Raw genomic sequence first — 26,521 nt, 5'->3', positions numbered from 1 at the left:
TTGAAATGATTAATCTATTCTGAAAATAAGTATTTATTTTACTGCATCTGCTTATTTCTTCACGTATACAAAGATGCTACTTTTTTTTTACTTTTCCAGGAAGAAGTATCAGTTTAATTAGTGTAATGTTGAAAAACAAAGAGGGTTTTGGTCGTCTAAACAGTCTAGTCTAACTGTTTTATGTCCAGCTATGTTGAGAATTTACAGGCAGAAGGAATATTAAGAGACACTTCATTGATTTTATTTATTAAAATGTGTTTTCTCTGTGTTAAGAAGTTCTGCTCAGCCTAAAAAAAAATAACTTCAGGAGCACTGAAGAGCGTTTTCTGATGTCAGCAGGGGTCATCTCTGATTGCCCTGGAGAGATCTTATTTATAAACTGCTTCAAGCTGAGTCCACATCGTTTGAAGATGTGGATGTTTATCAGGCAGGCAGGATCCAATAACAAATGTTACTACTTAGCCAAAGTGACTACAAAATCCTTTCAAAGGATACTTTGAAAATGAGCTTTTCTGTTTTTTTTCTTCCAAGAAACAGATAACAGATGATTGATGCCATTTTAATGTCTGTATGTTCAGTATTTCAGCAGAATCTACCATAAAGACTGGAGACAGAGAAACAGCTAGACTGGGTGTAATCAATACATTACACCTCGGTTGTTTAATCTATACAAAAACTGAAGGCAGTCACTCGTCAGGTAAGGAAGTAATCCCGCACTGATTAAACAAATCCAATAAAATGTGTTAGTCAGTGAGTTTTAGAGGCCTGTGCACATATTTTGGTACCTGACTGTCTGCTGCTTTATTATAGTGGTATTGATCTCCTCATCAAACTGTGTTTCATAAGATTTTGAACTATTCCGTAAACGATTCAGGGAACCTCCTTTGTGTCTAATTTGTAGACACAATGTTAATATTAAATTGCCACAGCCAACTGATATCATGTGATACTACATGGCAACCAGGTGGCTCTGAATCTGAGAGCAAATGAACACTGTGCATTTGTAGGTGCGTGGGTGGTGTTTTTTCTTCCTCTTGTTTTTGGGGAGGGGGTGTGGGGTGATTGTTGGGTGTGTGCTACACTTGGGGAGACTTTTGCTCGCTCACCCAATATGCGGCAAACATTGAGTTCAAGGTTGTTCAGATGCCACCTGAGAGTCTGTGAATGAGCACTTTTAAAGGGTACACAGGGCCCCTGCACATGTTATTTAAATCATGCCAGCTCCAATGGGGCGGTGTGAGCAGTGTGTGTGTGTGTGTGTGTGTGTGTGTGTGTGTGTGTGTGTGTGTGTGTGTGTGTGTGTGTGTGTGTGTGTGTGTGTGTGTGTGTGTGTGTGTGTGTGTGTGTGTGAACAAGTGTACTTGAACATCTATCTCCGTGAAGACCAGCTCAAGTTTTAGAACTTGAAAGTGAGGAGATTTTGACCGCATCTCAATTTGGGACAAATCTTTATAGTGTCGTTTGACTTGGTTTGAAAGTTCAGATGAGGATCAAGTTTAGGTTGGGTGAGGCGTTTAGAGGTGATGTTCATGGTAGGGTCCACAAAAATATAGAAGAGCAAACATGTGTGTGTGTGTGTGTGTGTGTGTGTGTGTGTGTGTGTGTGTGTGTGTGTGTGTGTGTGTGTGTGTGTGTGTGTGTGTGTGTGTGTGTGTGTGTGTGTGTGTGTGTGTGTGTCAGCTTTCTGTGGATGAGCGTGGACTTTTAAATTTCTGGAATTATTACTCCAATAAACGTATTGTGCAGGCATTCAATGTGGCTCTTACGTCGAAAAGAACAGAATTGCACTTAAAATGCCCATTTACCCACCTTCACCCCTCCACAAAGAACACACACTCCAAAACACAAACAAAGCAAACACACAAGCTGCAATCGGTCAAATATTTGTCCGGCGCAGAAGTGTGGCAGTAGTATTTGCTTTGCCAGAGTTTCGGTTCTTCCAATCGCGGGTCGCTGTGAAACACGGTTCAAGTGAACCGCGTCACCTCCGCTGTGGCCTGTGTTTATTTATAAAGCGAGGGAGGGGGGCAAGGGCACTTCCTCGGTCTATCTGGGGTCATACGATCCTCTCAACGTGGATCCATAAATGAATGGTAGGCTCGACGGCCACACCATCCAGGACCGGTCCCTGATTGGTTCGGTGCATGGCATGAATAAACACTCTCAGGGTATATATATTGCGGTAAGGTGTGACACTTCCAAGAAACGAGAACCCCCCCTCCCCAAGACAATAAAGAGGAGCTGCTTTTTGACATCAGATTAGTATTTCAAACAAAGCTACAAAGTTGAGGATGAGGGCGCAGATCCAAAAAGTTCCTCAGATTGTTGAGCTGCTGAAGAATAAGTCTGTGGGGCTGCAGCACTTCAAGCCAACATCCTCAGTGTGCATTCTGGAGGAGAAGGATGCTGTGGAGGCTGCGCCGTGCCCTCACGCTGCCTCCAGAGCGCACAGCTTGGACGCGATCCCGGGACCCACCAACTGGCCTCTGGTCGGGAGTATGGTTGAACTCCTGCGCAAAGGAGGATTGACAAGACAGCACGATGCACTGGTACAGTATTATTTCAAACTTCTTCTCTAGTTTTCTATGTTTTTCTAGCAGAATTAAGAGCAATTCAATCGAATAAAACAACACGTATTATGTATGTTAATTTAAACCAGATTTCTCTGAATATTAACAACCACTTAAATCTCTTTTAGATTGATTATCATAAGAAATTCGGCAAGATTTTCCGGATGAAGCTGGGCTCTTTTGAGTCGGTGCACATTGGCGCACCTTGCTTGCTGGAGGCGCTCTATAGGAAAGAGGGAAATTACCCTCAAAGACTGGAGATCAAACCCTGGAAAGCCTACAGAGACCTGAGAAACGAGGCGTACGGACTACTTATTCTGTAAGGGGGCTTTATTGATACCTACAATGACGATAATTTGCGCAGGATGCAGTTTGAACGCATGATGAGGCACAGATGTTTAATATTTAAAGCGCACTGAAAGGAGGAATCCAAACTTTTGATTTGCAGGGAGGGGAAAGACTGGCAGAGAGTGAGGAGCGCGTTTCAGCAGAAGCTCATGAAACCGACAGAGGTGGTGAAACTTGATGGCAAAATAAATCAGGTGAGATTCTTATATATGAAACATAATTTGAAGTATATTGTACTTAGTTTTGGATTCATTGATTGACACTTTATGTTCGTAAAAACAGGTGTTGGTGGACTTGGTTGACAGAGTTGGAAAAATAAACGACAATGGGAAGATTGAGGACTTGTACTTCGAGCTGAATAAATGGTCGTTTGAGAGTAAGTTCAGTTTTATTTTATTTTATTTGTTGTGACAGTCATTAACGTTGCGGGTGAGGATGATTTTCATTACCGAATAATCTGCTAATTATTTTCTCAAATTATTGTTTGGTCATTAGAAGTAAAGAACACTGGAAATCACAACTATTTGAATCACAAAATAGCATCTTACAGACTTACAGTCCAAAACATGAAAGATAATCAAATTACTGGCAAATAATAATAAGAAAAGCAGGAAATCCTCACAAATGAGAAGCTGGGAACTACAATGAACATTCAGTATTTTAGCATGAAAAGTAAAAGACACTTTTTTTTTTTTTTTTTTTTTTACTAAAATAGTTTCCGCTTTTCAAGTAAAAGATTTACAGAAGAATCGTTTCAGCTGTACTTCTTTATATTTTATAGCTCAATGATGCTTTTATATTATCTTTGTGACCTTAAAGTTAAAAAAGCATAGATATAGAAATGAATTGCTGTTTGTTCAAATTGTCTCCTTAAACATGTTAATAGACTCTGAATTTCACTCTGCTTTTTTCTGTCACTCAGCCATTTGTCTGGTCCTGTATGATAAGCGATTTGGCCTGCTGCAGGAGAAAGTCAACGAGGAAGCCATGAACTTCATCACAGCTGTGAAAACAGTAAGTACACGCTCTTTGTTCTTCCTCTGGCAGAAGCGCAGCAAACTGTAAGCGAGGACACTTGTGATAATCTGTGAGGCATTGAAGCTGATTTCTCCCTGAGCATGTAGAAACATCGCAGTTCATCAGGTTCATAGTCAGCTGAACTGCAGCCAGGGATGCAGCAGTTCAGTATCAGTCTGACTCTCCCGCTGTATTTATTGGGTTTTACTGGGACAAACCAACATTGTCCACAGTCAGGAGATGATAAGTGGAGGCTCACCAAGGTCTCACAGGGCAGTGGGTGCAAGAATAAAGAGAGGCCTTTGAAAAAAGATTGAATCAGAGACTTTCAGTAATCCTTTACTTCCTTCCATTGTTTCTGTGTTTCTCTGCAGATGATGAGCACATTCGGCATGATGATGGTCACACCGGTGGAGCTCCACAAGAACCTTAACACCAAAACATGGCAAGACCACACCGCAGCATGGGACCGCATTTTCAGCACAGGTACAAACACAAGACACAAGTTTATGTGACACCAATGCAGCCCCCCTTCACTGCACTGATTACTCACATTTCACAAAGCCAGGGTACAGCTTGTCACCGCTCTCCCTCTGTGACGTACAGTTTGAGCTCAGTTCCCGTCAGGAGACAGATAGGAAAGTACAGAGGAAGGGTGGGGGGTGAGATCTGAACCGGGCGCCTCAGCGTTTTGCGTACTTGGCGCGCTGGGTAAATGTTTGCCAGAGTTGTAGTAAACCGCATGACCCAAGAGGGAGAAATATGCCAAATATTTGTAGTAGCAGGAGGTTGGGGGGGAAGTGGGTATGGGGTTAAGAGGAAGGGGGGAGGGGAAGAGATGATACTGATTACAGCCTCTCACAAACACACAATTGTCCCACACTTGGTGGCAATTTTCACAACACAAAAGTACTTCAAGTGAATGTCTGACCATGAGTGAGTGACGCAGTGTTTTTGTTCAGTGTATCTTTAGATTTACCAGTCATGTGGCTTTTTTTTTATGTCATGTGATTTAGATGATGCTTGTCCTTTATGACGGTCAGGGATCAAACAAGGGCAGTATCAAAATAGCAAGGCATTACCAGTTGAACGAGCCACATCATATGGATGTCATGTCATGTGATGACAAGACACTCAACGTTTTTTTTCATTAACTGTAAACACTGACAAATCACACTGGCGACAGACAAAAATAACAGTGGGACATATTACTAGTATTATATTAGATGATGATTAGAAGAAAATTGGGGGGGGGGGAATAAACAAAAAAATATCCTCACATTAGAGTAGCAGAACTCAGCAAATATTCATCAATGTTACTTGATAAGATTGTGTAAATAAACTAATCTGTTTAATCCATTTATAGCAGAGTCACTAATCATCAGCTTTAAAAGAGGTCTGACAATCAAAGGAGATTTCAAAGCAGCAGGAAACTAAACAAAGACCAGATAACCTTTGACCTCAATGCAAAGTAATCTAAAAATAAATGTAATATTATTCAGTTCATGTATCACAGAAAACTGTCTGTGTTTGACACATATTACTGAATGTCTGTACTAACTGCCTCAACAAAGAGGAATGGTGATCATCAGTTAGTGATTACAATAAAAGATTGAAAAATCTTGCTGTGTTACAGAGCTTAGTTTGTTCAGGTTTTGTTAGGAGTGTAGATAAAGATTATTTAACTGAAATACTATTTAGTCCACTACATGTAAACAGAACGATGTCAATCAGTTTGTTCACAGCGTTACTGCTATTTGTTCCCTCAGCTAAAGTCTACATCGACAAGAAGCTGAAGAGGAACGCTGTCAGAGCTCCCGATGACTTAATCGGTGACATCTTGCACCAAAGTTGCCTTTCAAAAAAGGAGCTGTACGCTGCCATCACCGAGCTGCAGATCGGAGGAGTTGAGACAGTGAGTAATACAAACACACACATTTCATTCACAGGAAACGTGCTCATTAGCTTTCTTCTTGAGAGTTAGATCAGAAGATTGATACCGCTCTCCTGTATGAAAGTTGTATCGATCAAAGAAAGAAAAGGAACATATTTCCCAAAATAGTGTTTTTAAATCTATTTCTATTATTCTCTTAAAGAAAAGAAAAGATGATCATTTAGCTGAGGCACACCACCATACTGTGTACATTAAAAATGTTTATGTTTAAATGTTTTATCTTTCACCTATTTTCCTTCAAGTGGTCAAAGAAAAAAAAAGTCTAGCTCTAAAACAAAACAGGTGCTGCAGTTACAGTGCTTCAAAAGTGGAAAATGAATGTGGTGTGGATGTAACTGAAGAGCCTTTGAGGAACCCCAAACATTCCTCAGCTCCTTTCAGGACCCCTCAGAGGAATGCACTTAGAGTAGCTGCCTCACTAAGTGACATCTCCTCTGTGCCTTGTTCCTCATTTTTCTCCCTCTCACTCTCTCTCTCACTGTGTTTACGTTTTGTTTTTTTTTTACAGACCGCCAATAGTATGCTGTGGTTTATTTTCAACCTGTCCCGTAACCCCGCCGCTCAGACAAAGCTGCTGCAGGAGATCAGAGAGGTGGTGCTTCCCGACCAGGACCCGTGTGGAGAGCACATCAAGAGCATGCCCTACCTCAAAGCCTGCCTTAAGGAGTCTATGAGGTACAGTAGGACAGAATGAGCTAATAAAAGTTAGACTGTGGTGAAGGGTGTAATTTCCAATCTTCATAGTAAAACTCCTCTCTTACTGTCACTCCACCACAGTCCAGATGATAGGAATGTTTGAGTGAATGGCACATACACATACATTCATGTGAGATGACTTCAGGTATTACCATGAGCTCCACAGGTGCCACAGAGGCTGCTCTACCTTATTAATAAAGGCTGACAGGGCTCCTTATAGCATGAAAGTTACCCAAAAGTTCATATTTTCCAGAAAAGATTACATCATTACACATTACTCCGAGATAAGACAATAAAAACGATGTTCTGAAAGATGCATAATACATCATTATTGAGCAGAAAGTATCGTGAAAGTGTGAGTTACTTAGGGTTACAATAGAATATAATTTTTAATCTAGTACGTGCTTTTTAGAATAATTTATATATATAGAATGTGATGAAGTTAGAAACAGTTGTAGCCGTTCATGACCTGACATAACATCTCCAGAGACATTTTATTTATCGAAACAGTCGTCAGTCTCAAATCAGACTCACTGGCTGTATCATGATTTCAGTTCCACAGAGATTAAGAGGGACAAATCACACATATGACTTGCTCAAAAACAAGCTTCATGAGATGCGGTGGCATGACCAGCAACAACCAGTTTAAAGTCTACCATGAGGTCACGTTCAAATGGCTTCCTGGGCCTCGTATGTCCACTTTCTCCCGTCATCCCCGTGTAGTCACAAGTTGTTGAACGTTATTTAAGGCAGCACCATAACTACATCACCCAGGGAATGTATACAGTATGACCTCTGACCGGAGATTATATCTCACCTCATCGTGCTCTGGGAAAAACATTGGATAATGTTTAACTCCTGTTAAACAGCTTCGACATGTGTGTCATGCTACAGTATAGATTCAATGAAGCAATATTTGTTTTTGTAATTCTAACAGGTTATCGCCATCAGTCCCATTCACTAGCAGGACCCTGGACAAAGACACTGTGTTGGGAGATTATGCCATTCCCAAAGGAGTAAGTGGCTTACCTCTTAGTTGTCATACACCTAAAATGAGCAGATTATATTCTTGTGTTGATTTACATTTGTCTAATGTCACAATGAAGCAACATTAGAAAAAAATGGTCATAACTGTACAAAGTCTAAATGGAGCAACTTTAACTGCATGTGCAACCCAGAAACCACAACTTTATTAGACTTCTAATCTACATTGCTTTAAAAATTATTACCTGTCTCCATTTACAGACGGTGTTAATGATTAACAGCCATGCTCTGGGCTCCAATGAGGAGTACTTTGATGACGGCAAGCAGTTCAAACCTGAGCGCTGGCTGCGGGAGAACAGCACCATCAACCCCTTCGCCCACGTTCCCTTCGGTATCGGAAAGAGGATGTGCATCGGTCGGCGGCTGGCAGAGCTGCAGCTGCAGCTGGCCATGTGCTGGGTACGATCATGATCAGTTACACTAAACCAGAGCGGTCAGCTCACCCTGGGACTCATTACACAGAAGACTTTGTAGAGCCACCGTCTAATCAAACTGACTTCTGCCTGTCTTTCTCACAGCTGGTCAGAGACTTTGAGATTGTGGCAACAGATAATGAGCCGCTCGACGTGATCCATTCCGGGCTTCTGGTTCCCAATAGAGAACTGCCGGTCGCCTTCATCAAGAGATGAGGTAAGAAAAACACTTTAGGCAGACTTATATTAATAAATAAAAAGTTTTTGTTTTTTACAGTTTGGTTTTTATATGAGTTTGACCACCTAGATACAGTTTAACATGTTAACTACTGAGCTCCTGAGGTGCTGGTTGATGGATTTTGTTGTTTATGGATAGTCAGGTTCCCCTGCTTCTAGTCTTGATGCCAAGCTAACCTAATTGGTTGCTGTTTGTAGCTTCATATTCAGCAAATACATATAATTCCTGATTTATTCATTACATTTGATCTATCTTACACTGTCAAAAATACATCATGACTTTGCATTCAGCCTGATTAATTATTTCTTCTTTCCCTCTCCTCTCAGCCTCCATATTCAACTCTCCTGGACGTAGTGACAGAAAGATAATACCTCTGTTGCCATGGTCCTGATGGTCCAGTGACTCCCTGCATTGCTGCTCTGTATATAGAAAAATTATTATACACGTAATCATGCCATAAATACCTCAAACTTATTTAAAACTAGTACTTGTTACTGTTAATGACTGACCAAAATACCAGTTGTTATGTACAAATTGAATGTTGTAGCAAGGCAGCTGTCTTCAAATCTTTAATCTCAGACATGTAGAATGTAGAAGTCAAACTATTACTTTATGTTTTTCCTTGTTTAATAACTTGTATATACAGTATATGGTATATATGTTTATTTTACATTGTGTATATAAAGTGCAATTATAATATTGTATTAATGTACATTGTTTTATGTACAGACATATTTTATTCACTTAAATACATGCATTAATAAATATATTAAAACGCACAACCTCTGTTTATTTATCAAGCTGCTAAGCCTTGGAATTAAAGTTCGTGAGGGATTTTTTTTTTTACTTTTGGAGGAATGGGGCGAAATAAACTGTAAAAAGCGTAATTATTTCTAACTAAGCATTTATGCATGTAGACAAAGTAAAGAGTTTTGAAACCTGGATTGAAATCATTACAGACTAATTCAAGCTAAGCTACGATGTTCTTTTTACATTACAAGAAACAAAGTCCATTTCAGATGGTGAAAAACTTTCCACCACATACTGTATGGTCAAATAATATTTCTCCTGCCAAAATGTGATAAAAAAAAAAGAAAAGAAAAAAGAAGTCATATAGCATGTCCACTTTCTGCTATAGTATGACTTTTTTTTTTTCATAATTTGGATGACATGCAATAGTATGATTTTATTTTTAAGTCATGACAATGGGAGAACACAAACCACAAACCTCTGGACTGAAAGGCAACAGTGTGAACCACTGCACCACCAATCTTCCCAGGAGTTGGATAGCATTGTGACAAATCTTTGGCTCACTGCAACCTACAGCGCCACCGTTCACAAATATTCATTCAAATGCGACTAAAATTGCCGCAGACATTCTTTGGATAGTAGATATACATGTTTTAAAGGGGGTCTGCAGTGATATTAAATATATTCCTGTAATGTGTAGTGTATGCAAAACTTTTTCAATTTCTCCAAACGTTTCAATTTCACTAAAAGTTGAATCACCATCAACAGGCCAAGGAGGAATCTGAACCATTAATAGCAACCTTGGTAAAGTAGAATCTTTTATCTGTTGAGTTAACCGGACTGTCGGTTGAGTCACAGGAAGCTCTGAGTGAACTCTGTGAAACACTTTCTTCTGCCACGACTCATTCTTCAGCACTGAAGATAGTCCAGTGGTCTATGCTGCTGCTTCAGAGCTTGACATGACCTCAGGATGTGGGTTTGAGGCTCACTCAAGGTAATCCACACAGTTCATTGAGGACAAGTCCACCTAAAGGTAAGTCACAGGGGTTTAGGGTAGTGTTGTAAATGTAGTCATATTATGTTATAAAGTTTAAAATGAAAGAAGAATAGCATCAAATCTTCACATTTGAGAAGCTGAAACCAGAAAATGTACAACATTATTAAATCGTTGATAATTCACATATTGTCATCTTGACATCACACAAGATCTATACTTTGACCAAATGTGAAATACAGTATAGTCACAATCTCCACTTCTGTTATGGTGCCGAATAAGCGTTTTTGCTAAACATCATGATGTCACAGTGAATTTGACCTTTGACCTTTTGAATATAAAATATCACCACCTCATTTTGTTCTATTAGACATTTTTTTCTGGGATTCTGTCATAATTAGCATATGTATTAATGAGCTATTGCCACAAATGTATTGTGTTATGTCACTTTGACCTATGACCAATGATCCACAATATAGCACCTCCCCCCAGCAAGGAGGCATACAGATCAATTTGGGAAGAAGTTAACCCCCAGATTTTTATTAAGAACTCCTTCTAGGTGGGAACCACAAGTGATGAGTGTCACCTCCAGACTGCAGTAGACTTTAGTGTAACTTTATGATACACTGTAGTTGTATAATTATTACAGCACCATTTTGCTGCCTTCAGAAGCAGTAGCAGTGCCAGTAACCTTTAACCTCTTAAGCCCTAAGCTATTTGTTGAAATTTCCGCCTAAACAAAATAAGAACAGATAAAATGCATAAAATTAAACACAAATAGAGTTAAAATATAAAATAAGCAATATCCATTTTAAAGGCACGCAGTGCAGGCAAGTGCAAGACAGCTTCAAGTGTAGCTAGTTAAAGGCTGATGTAAAGAGATATGTTTTGAGCTTTCTTTTAAAAGTATTAACTGAGGTAGCTTCCCTGATATCTACAGGTAGTTTGTTCCACAGGTTTGGAGCGTAGCTGACAAAATCTGAATCCCTAATTTTCTTTTGGCTGTTGCTGGGAGCCTCCAATAAATCAGCAGCAGATGATCTCAGTGTTCATGAAGGCACATAGATAACCAGAGAGTTAGCGATGTAACTCGGTCTGAGCCCATTAAGAGCTTTGAATGTGAGAAGGAGGACTTTAAAGTCAATCCTGTTATCTTCTCTTGGTTCTGGTTAATACTCAAGCTGCAGAGTTTTGGATGAGCTGAAGTCTATCGGTTGTTTTTTTAGTTGGTGACAGCTGCAAGGACTGGACTCCATTGACAAGAGACACTCAGGAAACTTCTTCTTATCAGTATGACCGGAGTGAGAGTTGAAGAACTTGACAGTTTCACACTCACTAAGTCAAAACTTGTATTTGAAGTTTAAATAACATCCCTATTATAATGAGTCTTTAACACTGATTTTGTTAAACCTGTTCTAAAACCTACCACCTGAGCAATTAACTTCATGTCTGACTTGTTAGGGTACAGACTACATCCGGTGAATATGCCTCAACCAGCGAGGTCTCAGTTTGATCCCAGAGTTGAGCAGATCTTTACTTCGTGTCCTTCCACATAATTGCCTGTCAGTTTCCATCGTCAGCATCAAACAAAAACAGAAAAATGTTCTAGTGAGAATTGAACTCACTGATTGAGTTCCCAGAGGAGTGCTCTAACCAGTGAGCTACAGAGGCCTGTATGAACCTGTGTTTCGTTGTAAAATTCTCAGGTGACAGTGAAGTGCATTCCTTGGAGTATTATGAACGTGTGCAACATGACGACTACTCAACGTACCTTTTAACATAAACATCCCCTTGTTTCCAGCCTTATCTAATCTATTACCTTGGGTTCATAATCAGTGAAGGTTTAGTGTCTATACAAACTATTCTTACCTAATCCCACAATCTCAAAATCATACCCAATATTATAGTTGGCTGTTACTGTATGCAGAAGGTAACAGGGCTCCTTGTGTTAAGAAAGTGATTTATGAGGTTAGGAGCTTATGTTACTACATTTAGATAGAAAAATAAAAATGAAACACATAATAGAGAAGGAAAAGAAAAAGAGAAAAAAAAGAGGAGCCGTGAAGGGAGTTAATAAACCCTGAATGGAAATATAACAATGCTGACCCGGGCAGAGCCATGTAACATCTGAAGGACGCAGATACTTTTTACACCACAGACGGGTCAAATCTCTGGTCACAACTTTTCAGCAGTGATAAAAAGTAACTCTGTGGTAAAAAAAAAAAAAAAAAAAAAAAGAAATTGCATCTGGTTGGGGCCCTCTCGCTTTATGAGTTGTTAGCAAGTTTCACCAAAGATTGATGATGATTTTACCCTCTAGACTTCTCAGATGGTTTTAGTTAAAAAAAAAACTATTTGAAGTACAAAGAGGTAAAACTCTTATATTTCACAAAACATAAAGATTAGTCCAAAAAAAAGGAAGATTAATAATCTTACAAACACTCTATCGCTTGGCAGTCACGGACGACTGGCTCAGTCACAACTCACTACACCAGATGGATCTGTATTTATAATTTGATAATGTAATATATAAATATGTATAGTTTGCCACTCACAGGAGCCAATTCTGCAGAGTGAGTTCTTTAGCTTTGGATGCAGTTTGCTGATGACATTTCTGTACTTTTACTCAAGAAAATTCAAAATCAGGACTTCCTCTTGCAATGGACTAAACTTAAATCATAGTTTTGATACTTTTACTTGACTTAAAACTCTGAATGAATCTTCCCTCACTGTTCTATCTGACTGACAGGGGATGCTCATTTGAGGACAGCCGTGCACAGATTTTGGGCAGGGAGGGCAGACGGGTTGAGCTTCTTTCATCTGTTATCTCCTTCAGTCCTTGATTCAAATAACTCTGACAACGCTCACATAACTGCCATGTGAACTAAAAACTCACATGTGTCCTCAGGTGACTTCGACATGTGCACTAGAAGATGTTAAAATGCCCCCTGATTGACAACAGTCAAATCTTACAGCTAATTTTGCAGACATGTTTTGTTAGGTCAACAATTATTATTATTTTTTTTTTTCTTCTGTAAATCAAACTTTGGTTAAAGTAAAGGAAACTGTAATATTATGTAACCAAGTGTATTTAAGGGTGCTAATACTGTATGAGTGTGAATACTGTCATGTTAAATTCTTGTAACTATTTTAAGGATTAGAGCAATTTCAATTACTTTAAATACGTTTTTCAATGAGCCGTGCAGATAAACTGGTAATCTGAAACCAGTGTAATCTACATAGATTACAGTCATTTGGCAAACACTTTCATTCAAAGCAAATATCAGAATAAGTATCAGAATCTGATATATTAATTCAAGATGTTTTTTTTGTGTGCCGTTGCATAACAAAGATTTTGAAAATATGTGAAAAAAACGAGCAACTATACAAAGTTAATCAACAATATTTTTTTATGTTTGAATAGAGTCTTCTATTTCTAACTTCTGTCCTCAGACATAAAAACTGAACTCTCTGATGAAGGGTAGGCTCAGCATCCCCAGACAGACACACTTTCTGTCACAGATATGAGGATCACGAACTGAAGTCTTTGAGGCTCTAATGAGGGTTGAACTCATGACTTCTGGTTTACGAGACTAATGCCACAGAGCTACAAAAATCTGCAAAGTGTGACTCAATAATTCCTTACCAAAATGGATCAAACGTTTCCATGATGGGAAGAAAGAAAAAAAAAAATGACAGATTATGAAAAAATACATGAAACTGATTCAACAAATGACTTGATTTTAGACAAACGGACATCACATTACAACTACTATACAACATCTGCATATCAGTAAATAAGAAGAGATGAGTGACAAAATAAAAAAAATCTATATATATATACAGTACACAAAAAGGCTTCTGCATTTGAGTGAACTGGCCCTTTAAATCAACACCAACAGAACTTGGATGTAGGTGGGAGTTGTACAATACTGCCACCCAGCGGGCAAAAGCTGCAGGTGTGACCTTTTAATTTAAAAAGTAGTCTGCAAACGTTTTATATATAGCCTGGTACAAACCAAACCACAGGGTAAACAAGTTGCTTTGTTATTTTATTGTGGGCCACATACACATAAAAAAAAGAGTCTTTCTGAAACACGAATTAGTGAAAACTCTAACTTCCCACATGCTTGATGACACCCTAATGAAAAGTGAATGAAAATAGTGTAAATGGTCAATTTAAAGTGCTCCAACAGGATTTCAATTCAATTCAAGTTCATGTGTAAAACCAACCGTGCATCAGCGGACCACCAGGTGTGAGCAAACATTAGATAAAAGCAACGCTAATCAATAAATATATATGTCTAAACAATAATGTCATCTGACATCAATATACAGCCTCCCTTCTATCGTACATAAATCAGCCCACGAGACACACAGGAAGAGATGAGGCCAGTGTTTGGAGATAGTGTGGAGCACACACACGCACACACACACACACACACACACACACGCACACACACTTCTGCTTGTCATCAGCAGTGACAGGAAGGCTCTGGCGTCGCTCGTTTTTTTTTTTTCATGTTGCGTTGGATGTTTTATTTGAGCAACTGCTAATGTTTTAACCACGTCTCAGAAAAAGTGTGACTGCTTTAATTTTTGTGTACAACTGAATTAAGTTTTCGAGTTTTAAAACTACGATAAAAAAAAAATATTGGCTACTATTGTCGGGAGAAAATCCACAGAGCTGGAGATGACTTCTGGAGGTTTGGGGCTCACCGACAGCCTGAGTCAAGATATAAGCCAGGAGGAGTTGGACTTTTCCGACCTGTTTCTGTATAATCCATCTGGAGAGGATTTTCCTGTCGCCTGTGACAAAGGTGTGTATGTAGAAATAATCTGTATTTCTTTTACTTAACATTATATCTTCTGTCAAACAACGTAGCTGTTGATCTTTTTTTTTTTTTTTTTTTACTAGTTTTTCTCTAAAACTAAAGGCTTTTCTCTTGCTGAGTATTTGGCTGTAATGAAGATGCTTTGGGATATCCATGAGTACTTAGCTGTAAGGTACTGATGTTGTGCAGTAATCATTGTCATTAAGGAGGGTAAATCAACCAGACCATTCTTTCTGTTTTAGTATAGACAGAAGTCATCTTCACACTTTGAAAATAGGTGATTGGATGTTTGTGTTTCTACGTGCAGAATACTTCATGTGCTGAAGAAGGAAATACGAACTATACTAACTTACTAGTACACTTGCAAGCAGGGGTTTGCGGCATCACAACTACTTTGATATACAACACAATAAATACAAGGCAAAAAATACAATAAAATGCAGAGTTAAAAACATATAAAATACACAGTACAAAGTGGTGTGCTGTCGTATGTACTAACCTCTGGTGTGCGTGTGTACAGGTCAGTACAACATTTAAATGTGCCAAAGTGCAAGATTCTGATTTAATCAAATCAAGCGCAATTTGTCTCTTTGAACTTGACGTATGTAAAACAGACACAATACAGTCATGTTCTGCCAATATAAGAGTATTTCTATTGAACAAGCCAAACTTGTGCCAAGTGGATCTTCTTGGAGTCTTCCCCTTTTCTGGATCTGTGTGATTTAATTGTGATTTTTTTTTTGTGTCACTGACAGATGACCCAGCTGCTCTCCTTCAGAGCGACAGCCAGCCTCCTCTGCTTGTGGTCGACCACCACCACGCTGCTTACATTTCCACCTCCAGCCAGGACACCTCCCCTCACAGCCCCACCACAGACAACCTGTCAGGGGCTGTGTTTGACTCCCTGGGGCTGACATCAAGAGCAGGAAACATCCCCGCTCCCAGCCCCAGGATTGAGATCACTCCGTCGGGTGACTCTCTCAACTCTCAGACCATGGAGCCGAGCCCTGGCTCCAAAGCCCTGGGAGCCTACAGGGAGTGTGTCAGCCCTGCCAGCAGTAACTCCTCCACAGGCTGGCCAGCGGAGGCATACTCTCCCTTGGCCTCACCTTGCGTCTCCCCTTCTTCTAGGGGTGGCTGCGGTATGGTGTCGGCTGCTGTGGACCTCTGCCCGGGTCTGCAGGGCATCCACACCTCCTCTACCCACTCCTCTCCAGGAGCCTCGCCTCGCAACAGCATCACCGACGAGACCTTTCTCCTGCCACAACACCAACGCGCCAACTCACCGCTTCCACACCAGCGTTCCCGCTCCGCCTCGCCGCATGGGAAGCGCTCTTATGACCCGGCTCACCCGTCTCAGGGCGGCACTCCTGTCAAGCAGCGCTCCCGGAGCCCCAGCCCCATCCCATCGCCCCACGAGCAGCAGGGGTCCTACTACCTCCACCAGTACCAGGCCCAAGCTGACTTTCAGCCCCAAGTTCAGACCTCGACCCCGGGCTTAGAGGAGGTGCTGAGCAGTCTCAGCTCCAGTCTACCCAGAGCAGTGCCCTCCGCAGTGGTGAGAGGTGCACACGGGCAGGCCCAGAGACAGGACTGTGTGTACGGAGACGGGTACGAGTGGGCCGTTGAGCAGGAAAGGGTGGGCAGGGCAGGAGCTGAGGTCAAACCTGAGACCTTTTACATGCTCCCAGCTGTGTGGCCTCCTCCTCATACAGTCCATCACGTTGGACGACCCACATACAGGTGGTTGATTTGTCCTGTCTTATTACTTACAGGCAATTAGTGCCTCTAACAATTTAAAATGAAAACACAAATGAGCATTTATGGACACCACTTAACCGACACCGTGCAGGAAATATGAGAAAAAACTGATATTATGGTATAAAGTTTGCAATTGATGGGTCACTGTTTTTTTGTCTTTCATTACATTTTCATGTCTTATTCTCTTTCTCTCTCCATCTGTCCCCCAGCGGTCTCTCCGTGGCTCCGCTGCCCTCTTTAGAGTGGCCGTTGCTCAGCCAGTCCGGCCAGTACGAGCTGCTGATCCAACAGCAGCCCAAATCTTACCACAGAGCTCACTATGAGACAGAGGGCAGCCGAGGAGCTGTCAAGACACTTAATGGAGGGCATCCGGAGGTTCAGGTGGGAGGACTTATGTGTGAATACAAGGGACCAAAGACAAAGAAACAGATAGCTCTAATGAGGGACAAGTGGGAGTGAGAGATGAATGTGGGGTGGTATTTCCTGGATAACGTGTTTATGTAAAGCCAAAATGCCATGCAAATGAAGAAAACGTCTCACACCACTATGACGTCTTTACTCCCACAATGATAATTACTAAGGCATGCACTGTTTCAATCTGCTAAAATAAACACAGTAACAGCTACAAATCAGGTATACTGACATAACATACAAATATTGACACATGATCTTTATTTACTGCTCTACAGTGAGTTAAATAACAACTCTTCACTGCTGGTTTTCAGGCCCTGTTGCACAACCGGACTATGCAAAGCAGTGTTCTTGCTTAGCCAGTTAGATAGTGAGCTGTGAAATCATTCACACAGAGAAAAGAGATTTATTTTGCAGTGTAAATTAGTTCTCGAGAGTCATGGGCTTAAATGCTCTTACGGTTATTTCAATTCAGCGGGACGCACGCATGTAAGCACCTTTGTTCCCCTCACCAGCTCCGTGGGTACCAAGGCGCCGCTCCACTGATGCTGCAGGTCTTCATGGGGACAGCCGACGACAGGCTCCTGAAACCCCACGCCTTCTACCAGGTCCACCGCATCACCGGGAAGACCGTCACCACGCCCAGCATGGAGAGGATGATCAATGGGACCAAAGTGTTGGAGATCCCTCTAGAGCCGAAGAATCACACGGGAGTGGTGTGAGTAGAACAGAGGGACTGCGGGGATACATGTCAACCAAAGAAGTCACACTGAAATCAGAGAAAGCTCAGAATATGTGGCCACATCCATCACCACAAGTCAGTTGCCTGTTTCCTCATGCTCATTAAGCAATCTGCAAACAACACCGATTTTCCACTGGACTAAGTGCTCTGCTCTTAAAGGCTACGGCCACTCATGACAGCCACATGGTTTTCATCTTCTTTCACTCCCAACAAGTTGCCGTTGCTGCTGACGGAAATATAAAATGCATCACTTCCTGTGCGCCAGAGAGTTTTTCCAAGAAAGACCTGTCAGATACGATTGTTTGCAGCAGCAAACAGAAATGGTTTGATGAACGTGGCTAGTGATGAGTCACTGAAAAACAGTTGCAAAGAAGTCATTTTGTTGTACAAAAATGGCAGAGACCACTACTTTGACTAAACAAAAGTAATAATTTGAAACTTTCAGACAGTCTTGCAACAACTTGTGAGGACTTGTGAGGACACAGGAGGTGGCAACGTTCGTAACAGAGAACTTTGGCATCATTTTTACATTTTATGTCTTCTCTTATGTTGCACAGGATTGACTGCGTAGGGATCTTGAAGCTGAGAAATGCCGACATCGAACTAAGGAACGGCGAGACGGACCTCGGGCGAAAAAACACGCGTGTGCGTTTGGTGTTTCGTGTCCACATTCCTCAACCTGGCGGCCAGCTGGTGTCTCTCCAAGTGGCCTCAAACCCAATCGAATGTTGTAAGAAGTGTTCAATTCTTGATTTGCTAACATAACATTCAGGATTGTAGACCTGACAGTTTTATCAAGTGCTTCATATTTTGCCTTTCTCAATCTAGTTTATGGCATCTAATATTGGCTAATATATACAAACTTTACACACTGATTCACTGAGTCACTTTGCTGACTTTATGAATCTCCTATACTGGACTGCTCTTGTCCAGTTCAAAAGTTGTATAAGCTGACTTTAATATAAAGTTTCTCAGGCAATGTTGATTTTCAATGACAAAAATCAAAGTGGCCATTTGCCCTGAAAATGTTCCCACTGGTAATATTTTTAAACTCCTCTGTGGCCGGTCATACGGTTGTGTCTTCATGTTCCTCCAGCTCAGCGCTCAGCTCAGGAGCCCCCCGCAGTCAAGAGGCAGGACCTGGACCAATGCTCCGTACTTGGTGGCCAACAAATGATCCTAACTGGACAGAACTTCACATCCGACTCCAAGGTGATATTCTCAGAGAAGAGACAAGGTGAGGATTTTTTTAAATCAGTAAATGTGTATCGATGTGGTGTTGGATCTTATAAAGTCAAGCTTCTAGAGTTTTTAAAGGTGTGCCACAACATAGGATGTTATCGTACTTCAAAGAAGAGGGTCACATTTTGGGAAAAGTTTTCTTATTTGACTTCTTGCCAAACACGATTGATGCCTGTCATGTCTGGACAGTAAATACGTAACTATTAAAGCAGTCCGTTTTCATTACATGGCACAGAGGCAAGAAAGAGGCAAAACAATTATTTACATTATGGTAATTTACTTATTTTAACCCAAACCGTAATCTCATAACGTAATCAAAATCTAAAATTCCATGCTAACCAGCCATTTGCAGTAGCTTTGTATTTACCTTCCAAGCATGAAAGTCCAACGTATTACCAATCTTCTAAACTCGAAAAATGATTAGGATTATTTCCCAAAACATCCGACTACTACTTTGATATATTACACAGGGTGTCTAGTGAATGATTCTTGTTGATGTTTTAAATGTGATAGTTATTATGTATAATTATATACTTTGTATCCCAAATGTGATAGTTATGTGTGTATATTTAGACTCGAAACTGTTTTTCATGATTAAAATAGGCTAATAATTACTTATGTCTTTCCAATATCCTGCTTGAGTGTGTCCACCTACACATTTCGTATTTGTATTTTTAGATTTGTTTTTTTGCATATCACCCGGGAAACATCAGCTTTCAGTGACGCACATCTTCCTCCAGTCCCTACTTTTACTTTTGACAAATGAAACATCAGTAAACCTTTACTGTTTTACTGGCAGTGGCAACTTTTATTTACCTCTTAATGGAAATTTCTCACCTCGTTACTGCTCCTTTTACCCACGCAAAATTGTTGGGTTACACAGTTTGAGAGCAGGATGGATAGAGTTGACTGCATGTGAAGCCTCCCTTTTACTTGGTGTGGGGTTTTATGCAACAGGATGTGGTTTGAAAGACTGATAAAGATTCAGACCCAGAGCAGAGGCTTTGTCTATCTTCACTGTGTGGGTAGAAAACAGAAACAGCAGGTAAAAACTGAGATGGGAATAAAACATTGAACCAGACATAAAAGAGAAACCTGTTTTCCACTGTGAATAAATGTGCTTGCATATTGTAGCTACTGTTAGACATGATTGAAAAAATCTGAATCCTTAAAAAAAATTCAATCAAACTTGTTTTGTAGCAATTAATTGACTTTGATGAAAGTTTGATGAGAGGCTTCATACTGCTCAAATAACAACAGATGAGCCCAACTCGGGGTAAAGACTGGAAGCAGAGAGCAAACCTGGAAGAAAATTTAAAAAAAATTACCTCTAAAGCCAAAAGACAGCCGGGCATATAACCACAATATGTTTTGGATCAAGCAAATAAGATCCATCCATCCATCCATCATCTTTACCTGCTTTGCCCTGAACAGGGTCACAGGTGCCTGACGTTGGGTAAAGGCCACGTACACACTGGACAGGTCGCCTGTAGCAAATGAGACATAAGATGTTGATTGCCGAACTCTAGAGGTGCATGTTTCGTTACTTTCAGAATAGATAGCTGTTTGTCCCTTTTAGCTGCTGCCTACAGAAACATATTTCTTGTACAAACCTCAGAGTTGGATTGATTCTCTCATCGAACTCTTGGCATGAAAGCTAAGCTGCATTAACACCTGCACGCTGTTTTCAGATGGGCAGAAAATCTGGGAGGTGGATGCCACTGTGGACAGGGACAAAACCCAAGCTGTAAGTTAACTTCCACTGATCTGTGTTGACGAAAGGCATTCATTTTACATATGCCATGATATGCCTTTTTGCAGATATTATATACTTAAGTCAACAATGTCTGGTACTGTTACACATTCACACGCACTAAAAACAGAAAGCTAAACACAAAACCTATGACCACACTTTGGTGACTGCCTCGACACGGTAATCAAAAAACGTCATATTAGAACAAATCTAGTTGATCAAATTTGGGACAGCTCACAATATTAGGTTTTAGCAAATTTGGCTGATTAATGACTTCTCTTTTTGTTGATGGGCCACAAGGACCTGCTGTTCGTTCAAGTCCCTCCGTATCGAGACTGCACCATTTGTCAGCCGGCCAAAGTCAACTTCTACGTCATCAACGGGAAGAAGAAAGGCAGCCAGCCCCAGCACTTCATCTACACTCCTATGACAGGTATTTATCTCTGTACCATCTCAGCTCTGTCATTAGAGGAGAAACAGGTGTACCCTGAATGTTAGAGAATCAGGAAGGGGATTGAATGATCACAAATTCACACCCAGGAAAAGTCTGCATTGTGAGGAAATATTTTGCTCACCTCTATCAGGACAATTCAAGGTCTGATAAAATGAAACAAACTTGAACCCTGCATCTGGACTGTTGTTATCTCATTTGTGCCATCAAATGAAGACAGAAACAAACACAAACTGAACCTTAAACTGTTGCTAAAAAAAAAAAGAGGTAAATGTGTGCGAAGTCACATAAGTCCAAGTCAGAGAATACATAAAATTGCAACACATTAGTCAGATTAAATCTGAGTGCTGTAAAACAGCTGAAATCCAGCTGCCATCCACAAGCTTCCTATTTAACCCTGCTGTTCTAAAATTTTACAAGAAAGCTGCCCAAAACCTGAGAATTCAATCTTTCAGTTGTTGTTTACAGCAAACTGCAGAAACAGCACAGGGTGCGTGGGGACAAATCTCACTTGTTCTCGAGAGGAAACTCTGTCTGCCGCGATTGTTTTCACTAATGCTCTTAACACCTACATGTGATACCCACAGCTGAAATGTCGGCTATCTCTTCTTTGAATTAGTCAATTACTATGACATTTTTACTCACTATTTAAGCCATGCTAGCTGCTCCATACTGAAATATTTCAACAGCTATTTGATGGATTGCCATGAAATCAGGTACACGCTTTTACCGCCACCAGAGGACGGCTCTCAAAGACTTTGGTGATGCTCAGACTTTTCCTGTAGTGCCACCATTAGCTCAACATTTTACACCTGTTTAATGAAATACCTCGACATCTATTCACTCTACTAGCATACAATTTTGTCATGTTTTTCCTTACATTTTTACCAATTTAACACATCATCTGCCAAAATATCTGCAGCTTGAATTATTTTACCCAGAAATGATTGTGTTTTTGTGCCCTCTGTTTAACACACTCAATGAACACACTGATTGTACTGTCCAGCAGCAATAGTGAAAAATGAACTTTTGTTTGATGTTCAGGAACAGCTGCAGCTTCCTCAGACATCTTAATTAGAAAATTCTTTACGTCCGTGGTGCCGCTCCTTCCTCTATGTAGCCAAGATGGCGACTGTTTAGGGTGGAAAGTGTCCATCATTTCACACTTCTGTACTCTATATTATTCCAGTGTCAGATAATCTTTGTTTGTATTTTTCAGCCGTTAAAGCAGAACCACCGGATGACTACCACTTGAACTCGTACGGCTACTCAGATAATCAGTCTCTGCCCGGCATGTCAATGAAGTCTCTCTACCATCACCTGGAGCAGGACAGCAACCTTCAAGCCTTGAATGTTTCCTCAACACTGTACCACCTAACCACTGTAGACCCCCGAGCCCACATCTTAAGGTCTGATCCGCTGGACGACCAACCACTCTATTACCAGTCCACAGCCGGCACTCTGATGAACAGCCCAGTGCTGTACCATACGGTGAACCAGCGTTACAGCAACTGCGGCGCTGCCCCTCCCCATCCTGCCTCCGCTCCCAGCCACTGTGTCGGTGCTAGAACCCCGGTGGCGAAACTGGGCGAAGGTCCTCAGGTTGGTGATTCCTTCGAGGCTTGTTTGGTATCAAGACATCAGGGTTTTGTTCAGACAGGGCTGCCTCTGGGAAAATCACCACCTTTGAGATACATTCAAGGTCAAGCCCAGGTAATGGCTGGGAGTCGGGTTGATTCAGGCGGGCAGAGTCTGACCCAGAACAGCTCTGCCAGAGGAAACCATGAGGAACGAGCTTCAGAGAAAATCACGGTCAAACAAGAGAACATCAGCTATGCCTACCTGGAGGACGGTGAGTAATATTGATATTCACTGCCTTTGTATCCCGAATCCACAGTATGCTTCATACCTTTCCAGCATCAAGATCGCGGAAGTTGTGTCTGACAACTTTTAACTTCTCAAACCCAACAATCCATCTCATAATGGCCATCCAATGCAGATATGGATGCGAAACTAAGCAAGATTTAAACATCTCTTTTAAGTTTTTAACAAAAACATTTTTTTCCAGTCTTTCTTCCCTTCTCCATCCCTACTTAATGCACTTATAGGATAGGGGAGGAGGGACCAAATCCAGTCTAGGTTCCTGTGCAAAAAGGCATTCAGAAATGTATGAGGTTATTATGAGGCTTTGGCTATGAGTCTCTTTAAAAACAACTCAAACAGGTCAATTAGTTCTAAAAACATTGGAAGATATTCACTTAACTTGTCTAAGTCAGACAGGTGAAGCCTCATATTAGGTTCAGATAAACTTTTTTTGTGTTATTCTTTAATACAGATTAACGAATGTGGATTTTCTATTAGGAAGGAAATCAAAGGCAGTGTCCCTCCTGCTAATCCAATATAGTGCCAGACACAGTTAATGACCAATATGACCAGGAGGAATGACTACATCAAGAAAAATCAGTTTTTTTTTAGTTTATAATGGATCTGTTTATTTCCCTGGTTTATCTTGTGTGCTTTTAAAAAGTCGTTGGTGACAAGATTAATGCTAAAATAGTTGTAGAGGATATGTATTGTGTTACTAAGGAAACACTATTATAAGATAAACTGTAACTCTAAGGTGAACTACTAAAGTCTGGGGGATGGGTGCTTGTGGTCCAGTCTGCAATGCATACACACACTTTGCAACTGTACACTTGCAAATCCTGCCTTGTGGTTTTCTGTTGGGCCTTTCTATCTGCTGTTTCTGTCTCACTCTCACTCTCTCTCCCTTTTACACACTCATGCAAACAGATCCATTTGCTGCAGCTTCATGAGCAAGCCCAGTCACATCTGAAATAGATTTAATCAAACTTGCTTATAAATTCTGATGTGTTGTGCAACCTCACGGTGAAGTGAGACAACAAATGGATTTACCCCGACCTTGTTGACTGCGGGGGGAAGTTTCTGTTTACACCTCAGCGATGGAGGACAGAAACAGGAAGTATAACTGTATAGGGAAATTCATGCAGACACACCTGTGGTAAGAAAGCAGCAGTGTTCTTTGTTCTGGTCTCTGATATAGACTGGAGCAATATAGTACAAGTTTAGGTAACTACTGATGAGCATCATAAAGAAATTAACCAAAAAACACAACTGTGTTTATCTTGTTATTTCTCTCAGGTTTAAAAAAAAAAAAAAAAAAAAAAAAAAAAATATATATATATATATATATATATATATATAAATAAGTTATTTTTGTTAAATGTTAGTTACAACAGTGCTTATTTGTTAGAAAAGAGATTCTTGACTGTTCCATAAACCGTGACAGATATGGTAAACTTGTGTTCAATAAAAGAGATATCCAGTGGACATTAATGTAACTGAAACACATCATCCATGCAGAGATTGCAAGTCATCACTGGACACTATGTTTGAAATTAGAACATGTCATGGGGGGTGTCCTGGTGACTAAGGTCTTTGAGGTGCCAACCACAAACCTCAGCTTCCCTAATTCAAGTCTGACAGAGGACCCTTGTTGCCTTCCCCATGTCTAACCCTTCATTTCCTGTCATTTCTCCACTGTCAACCTTTAAATACAAGCAGTAAATGTAAAAAGAAAATGTGACTTTGGTGACTCCTACTGGTAGTAAATCAATCGCTTAACCTGATGATGGTGGAAGTAAAAGCACCACCAGTTTTAACTAAAACTGAGTTTTTATTTCAATTAATTTTCTTTCATTTATATATCATGAGATGTTTTTTTTTTTTTTTTTACAAAAATGTACACAGAAGGTTTTGAAATATAAAACTACTATAAATGAAACAGACCCTTTAAGAAAATGTTGAACACCACATGATATAAGCATCTTATCCTGTTTTAATTAGGTGTTGTAAACATTACAGTTACTCATCCCTCCTTTCAATGTTTTCTAGTGAATGACATCATAAGAAGAGATATGAAAGGCCACAATGCAGAGTGATCCTGTTGCCCTGCAGCCATTGTGATGTCCACCACATTCAAAGGTTTAAGCAGTAACTCAATCTGCAGACATCAGGAACTACAAACATCCTGATCGACTTGGAGGAAGCTTTTACTTGTGAGAATTAGTAGCAGGCATTTAAGGAAAACAGTACAATTTTATTAATTATAGGCTTGTATTGAATTCATTTTAATATACATTATATTTCTGTTGAACTAGCAAAGATGGTGATTCACTCTGCCAAAACTTGACCCTCAGCTTCAAGATTTTACAGTAAAAATCTCTGTTAGCCTTGATTACTGCCACACATTTTAGCCTTAGCAAAGATAGTAGAACCTGTGTCATACCTTACTGTGTATCTATTTTGTCTTTATTTTAACCTGTTTGACTTCTCTCTGTTTTATAATTGTACAATTGCGCTTTGTAAGCACGTAGAAAATATTTTATATCAAATGAATTCTGTTCATATGAATCACTTTGTTTGAGCAGGAATCCTGATTAAGTGAAGTGCAGGACTGACGAATGAATCAAATATTCTCAGTAACGCACTTTTTACAAACATTTTTCCCAATTTTCTATTACAACTGCCTTTGTTTTTGAAATGACAATTTATATCGAACACCATTATTAAGTTAATGCAATATATTTTAAATAAAGGTCATACTTTTCTAAATATCTTATTTCTGTTAATAGTACGTTCTTTTATTGTGGAAATGTGTCCCATCTTTTTAAAAATAGCAATAAAGTACTGCCTTATATTTAAAATTTAATTCCATATTTTTTATATATTTTTGAGGGTTTAATTATTTGTGTGAAAACAATGGAGCTTGATTTTTATGTGGCTGTTAGCAGAAATGAAAAAAAGTATTATAACTTGAGTAGAAGAAGCAATACCACACAATACAATAACCTACTCAGTTACATTTTAAAAATAAATATTGCATTCAATTAAAAGACAACAACAAAATGCAGGCCTATTTTCTTTTGGCCCATGTCAATGATTATTTTTCATTTGTGTATTACAATGTAAGCAGTATTTTAATGTTATAGTTTTTCAAGAGGAGCTAATCTAAAGTAGATAATACTGCTGGGTATGTTTAATATACAATAACGCCTCATATTAAACAGACCTATATATTAAATCTCTACCTGAAAAGTAACTCTTAGCCTAATTGCAGCTGTTTAATAAATGTAGTAGTAGAAGTAGGTGATAGAAAATAGAAAAATGCTCTCTTAAATAAAGTAGGGTACAAGTTCCTAGTATTGTAGCTACTTGAGTAATTTGTAAGGTTATTTGTGTATTCACTTCGCCTACTTTGCATCACTAGTACGTGGTCACC

The 26,521-nt window shown here is 40.0% G+C and overlaps 2 protein-coding genes across 2 annotated transcripts; both read left to right on the top strand.

The window, feature by feature from the left end:
* Window positions 1–2,217: 2,217 nt before the first annotated feature.
* Window positions 2,218–9,049, top strand: cyp24a1 (cytochrome P450, family 24, subfamily A, polypeptide 1). The gene is made up of 12 exons (XM_069690598.1): window positions 2,218–2,549; window positions 2,699–2,889; window positions 3,019–3,112; window positions 3,201–3,294; window positions 3,841–3,932; window positions 4,310–4,421; window positions 5,705–5,850; window positions 6,398–6,564; window positions 7,523–7,601; window positions 7,831–8,028; window positions 8,148–8,259; window positions 8,607–9,049. Exons 1-11 carry the CDS (start codon window positions 2,292–2,294, stop codon window positions 8,256–8,258), a joined length of 1,542 nt encoding a protein of 513 aa, XP_069546699.1. The 5' UTR covers window positions 2,218–2,291; the 3' UTR covers window position 8,259; window positions 8,607–9,049.
* A 5,511-nt stretch (window positions 9,050–14,560) lies between these two features.
* On the top strand, window positions 14,561–25,832 carry LOC138616615 (nuclear factor of activated T-cells, cytoplasmic 2-like). The gene is made up of 10 exons (XM_069691055.1): window positions 14,561–14,844; window positions 15,615–16,602; window positions 16,830–17,001; window positions 17,547–17,749; window positions 18,331–18,503; window positions 18,870–19,010; window positions 20,707–20,762; window positions 21,069–21,201; window positions 22,439–23,071; window positions 25,135–25,832. Exons 1-10 carry the CDS (start codon window positions 14,718–14,720, stop codon window positions 25,179–25,181), a joined length of 2,673 nt encoding a protein of 890 aa, XP_069547156.1. The 5' UTR covers window positions 14,561–14,717; the 3' UTR covers window positions 25,182–25,832.
* The last annotated feature ends 689 nt before the right edge of the window (window positions 25,833–26,521 follow it).

Source organism: Brachyistius frenatus, unplaced genomic scaffold (assembly GCF_029030835.1).
Source record: "Brachyistius frenatus isolate BFR_SWC_R1_liver_20210118 unplaced genomic scaffold, ASM2903083v1 Contig_10, whole genome shotgun sequence".
Classification (NCBI taxonomy): Eukaryota; Metazoa; Chordata; class Actinopteri; family Embiotocidae; genus Brachyistius; species Brachyistius frenatus.
Note: the sequence above shows the minus strand (reverse complement) of the source record. Positions and strands in the feature narration are given on the sequence as shown.

Bases quoted from the DNA above. Each gene is read 5' to 3' on its own strand.
- cyp24a1 (XM_069690598.1), top strand. From the start codon at position 2,292: ATGAGGGCGCAGATCCAAAAAGTTCCTCAGATTGTTGAGCTGCTGAAG. The intron at 3,933-4,309 runs GTAAGTACACGC...GTTTCTCTGCAG, and splicing joins TCATCACAGCTGTGAAAACA to ATGATGAGCACATTCGGCAT. The intron at 7,602-7,830 runs GTAAGTGGCTTA...CTCCATTTACAG, and splicing joins ATTATGCCATTCCCAAAGGA to ACGGTGTTAATGATTAACAG.
- LOC138616615 (XM_069691055.1), top strand. From the start codon at position 14,718: ATGACTTCTGGAGGTTTGGGGCTCACCGACAGCCTGAGTCAAGATATA. The intron at 17,750-18,330 runs GTGAGTAGAACA...TATGTTGCACAG, and splicing joins AAGAATCACACGGGAGTGGT to GATTGACTGCGTAGGGATCT. The intron at 23,072-25,134 runs GTGAGTAATATT...AATGTTTTCTAG, and splicing joins CTATGCCTACCTGGAGGACG to TGAATGACATCATAAGAAGA.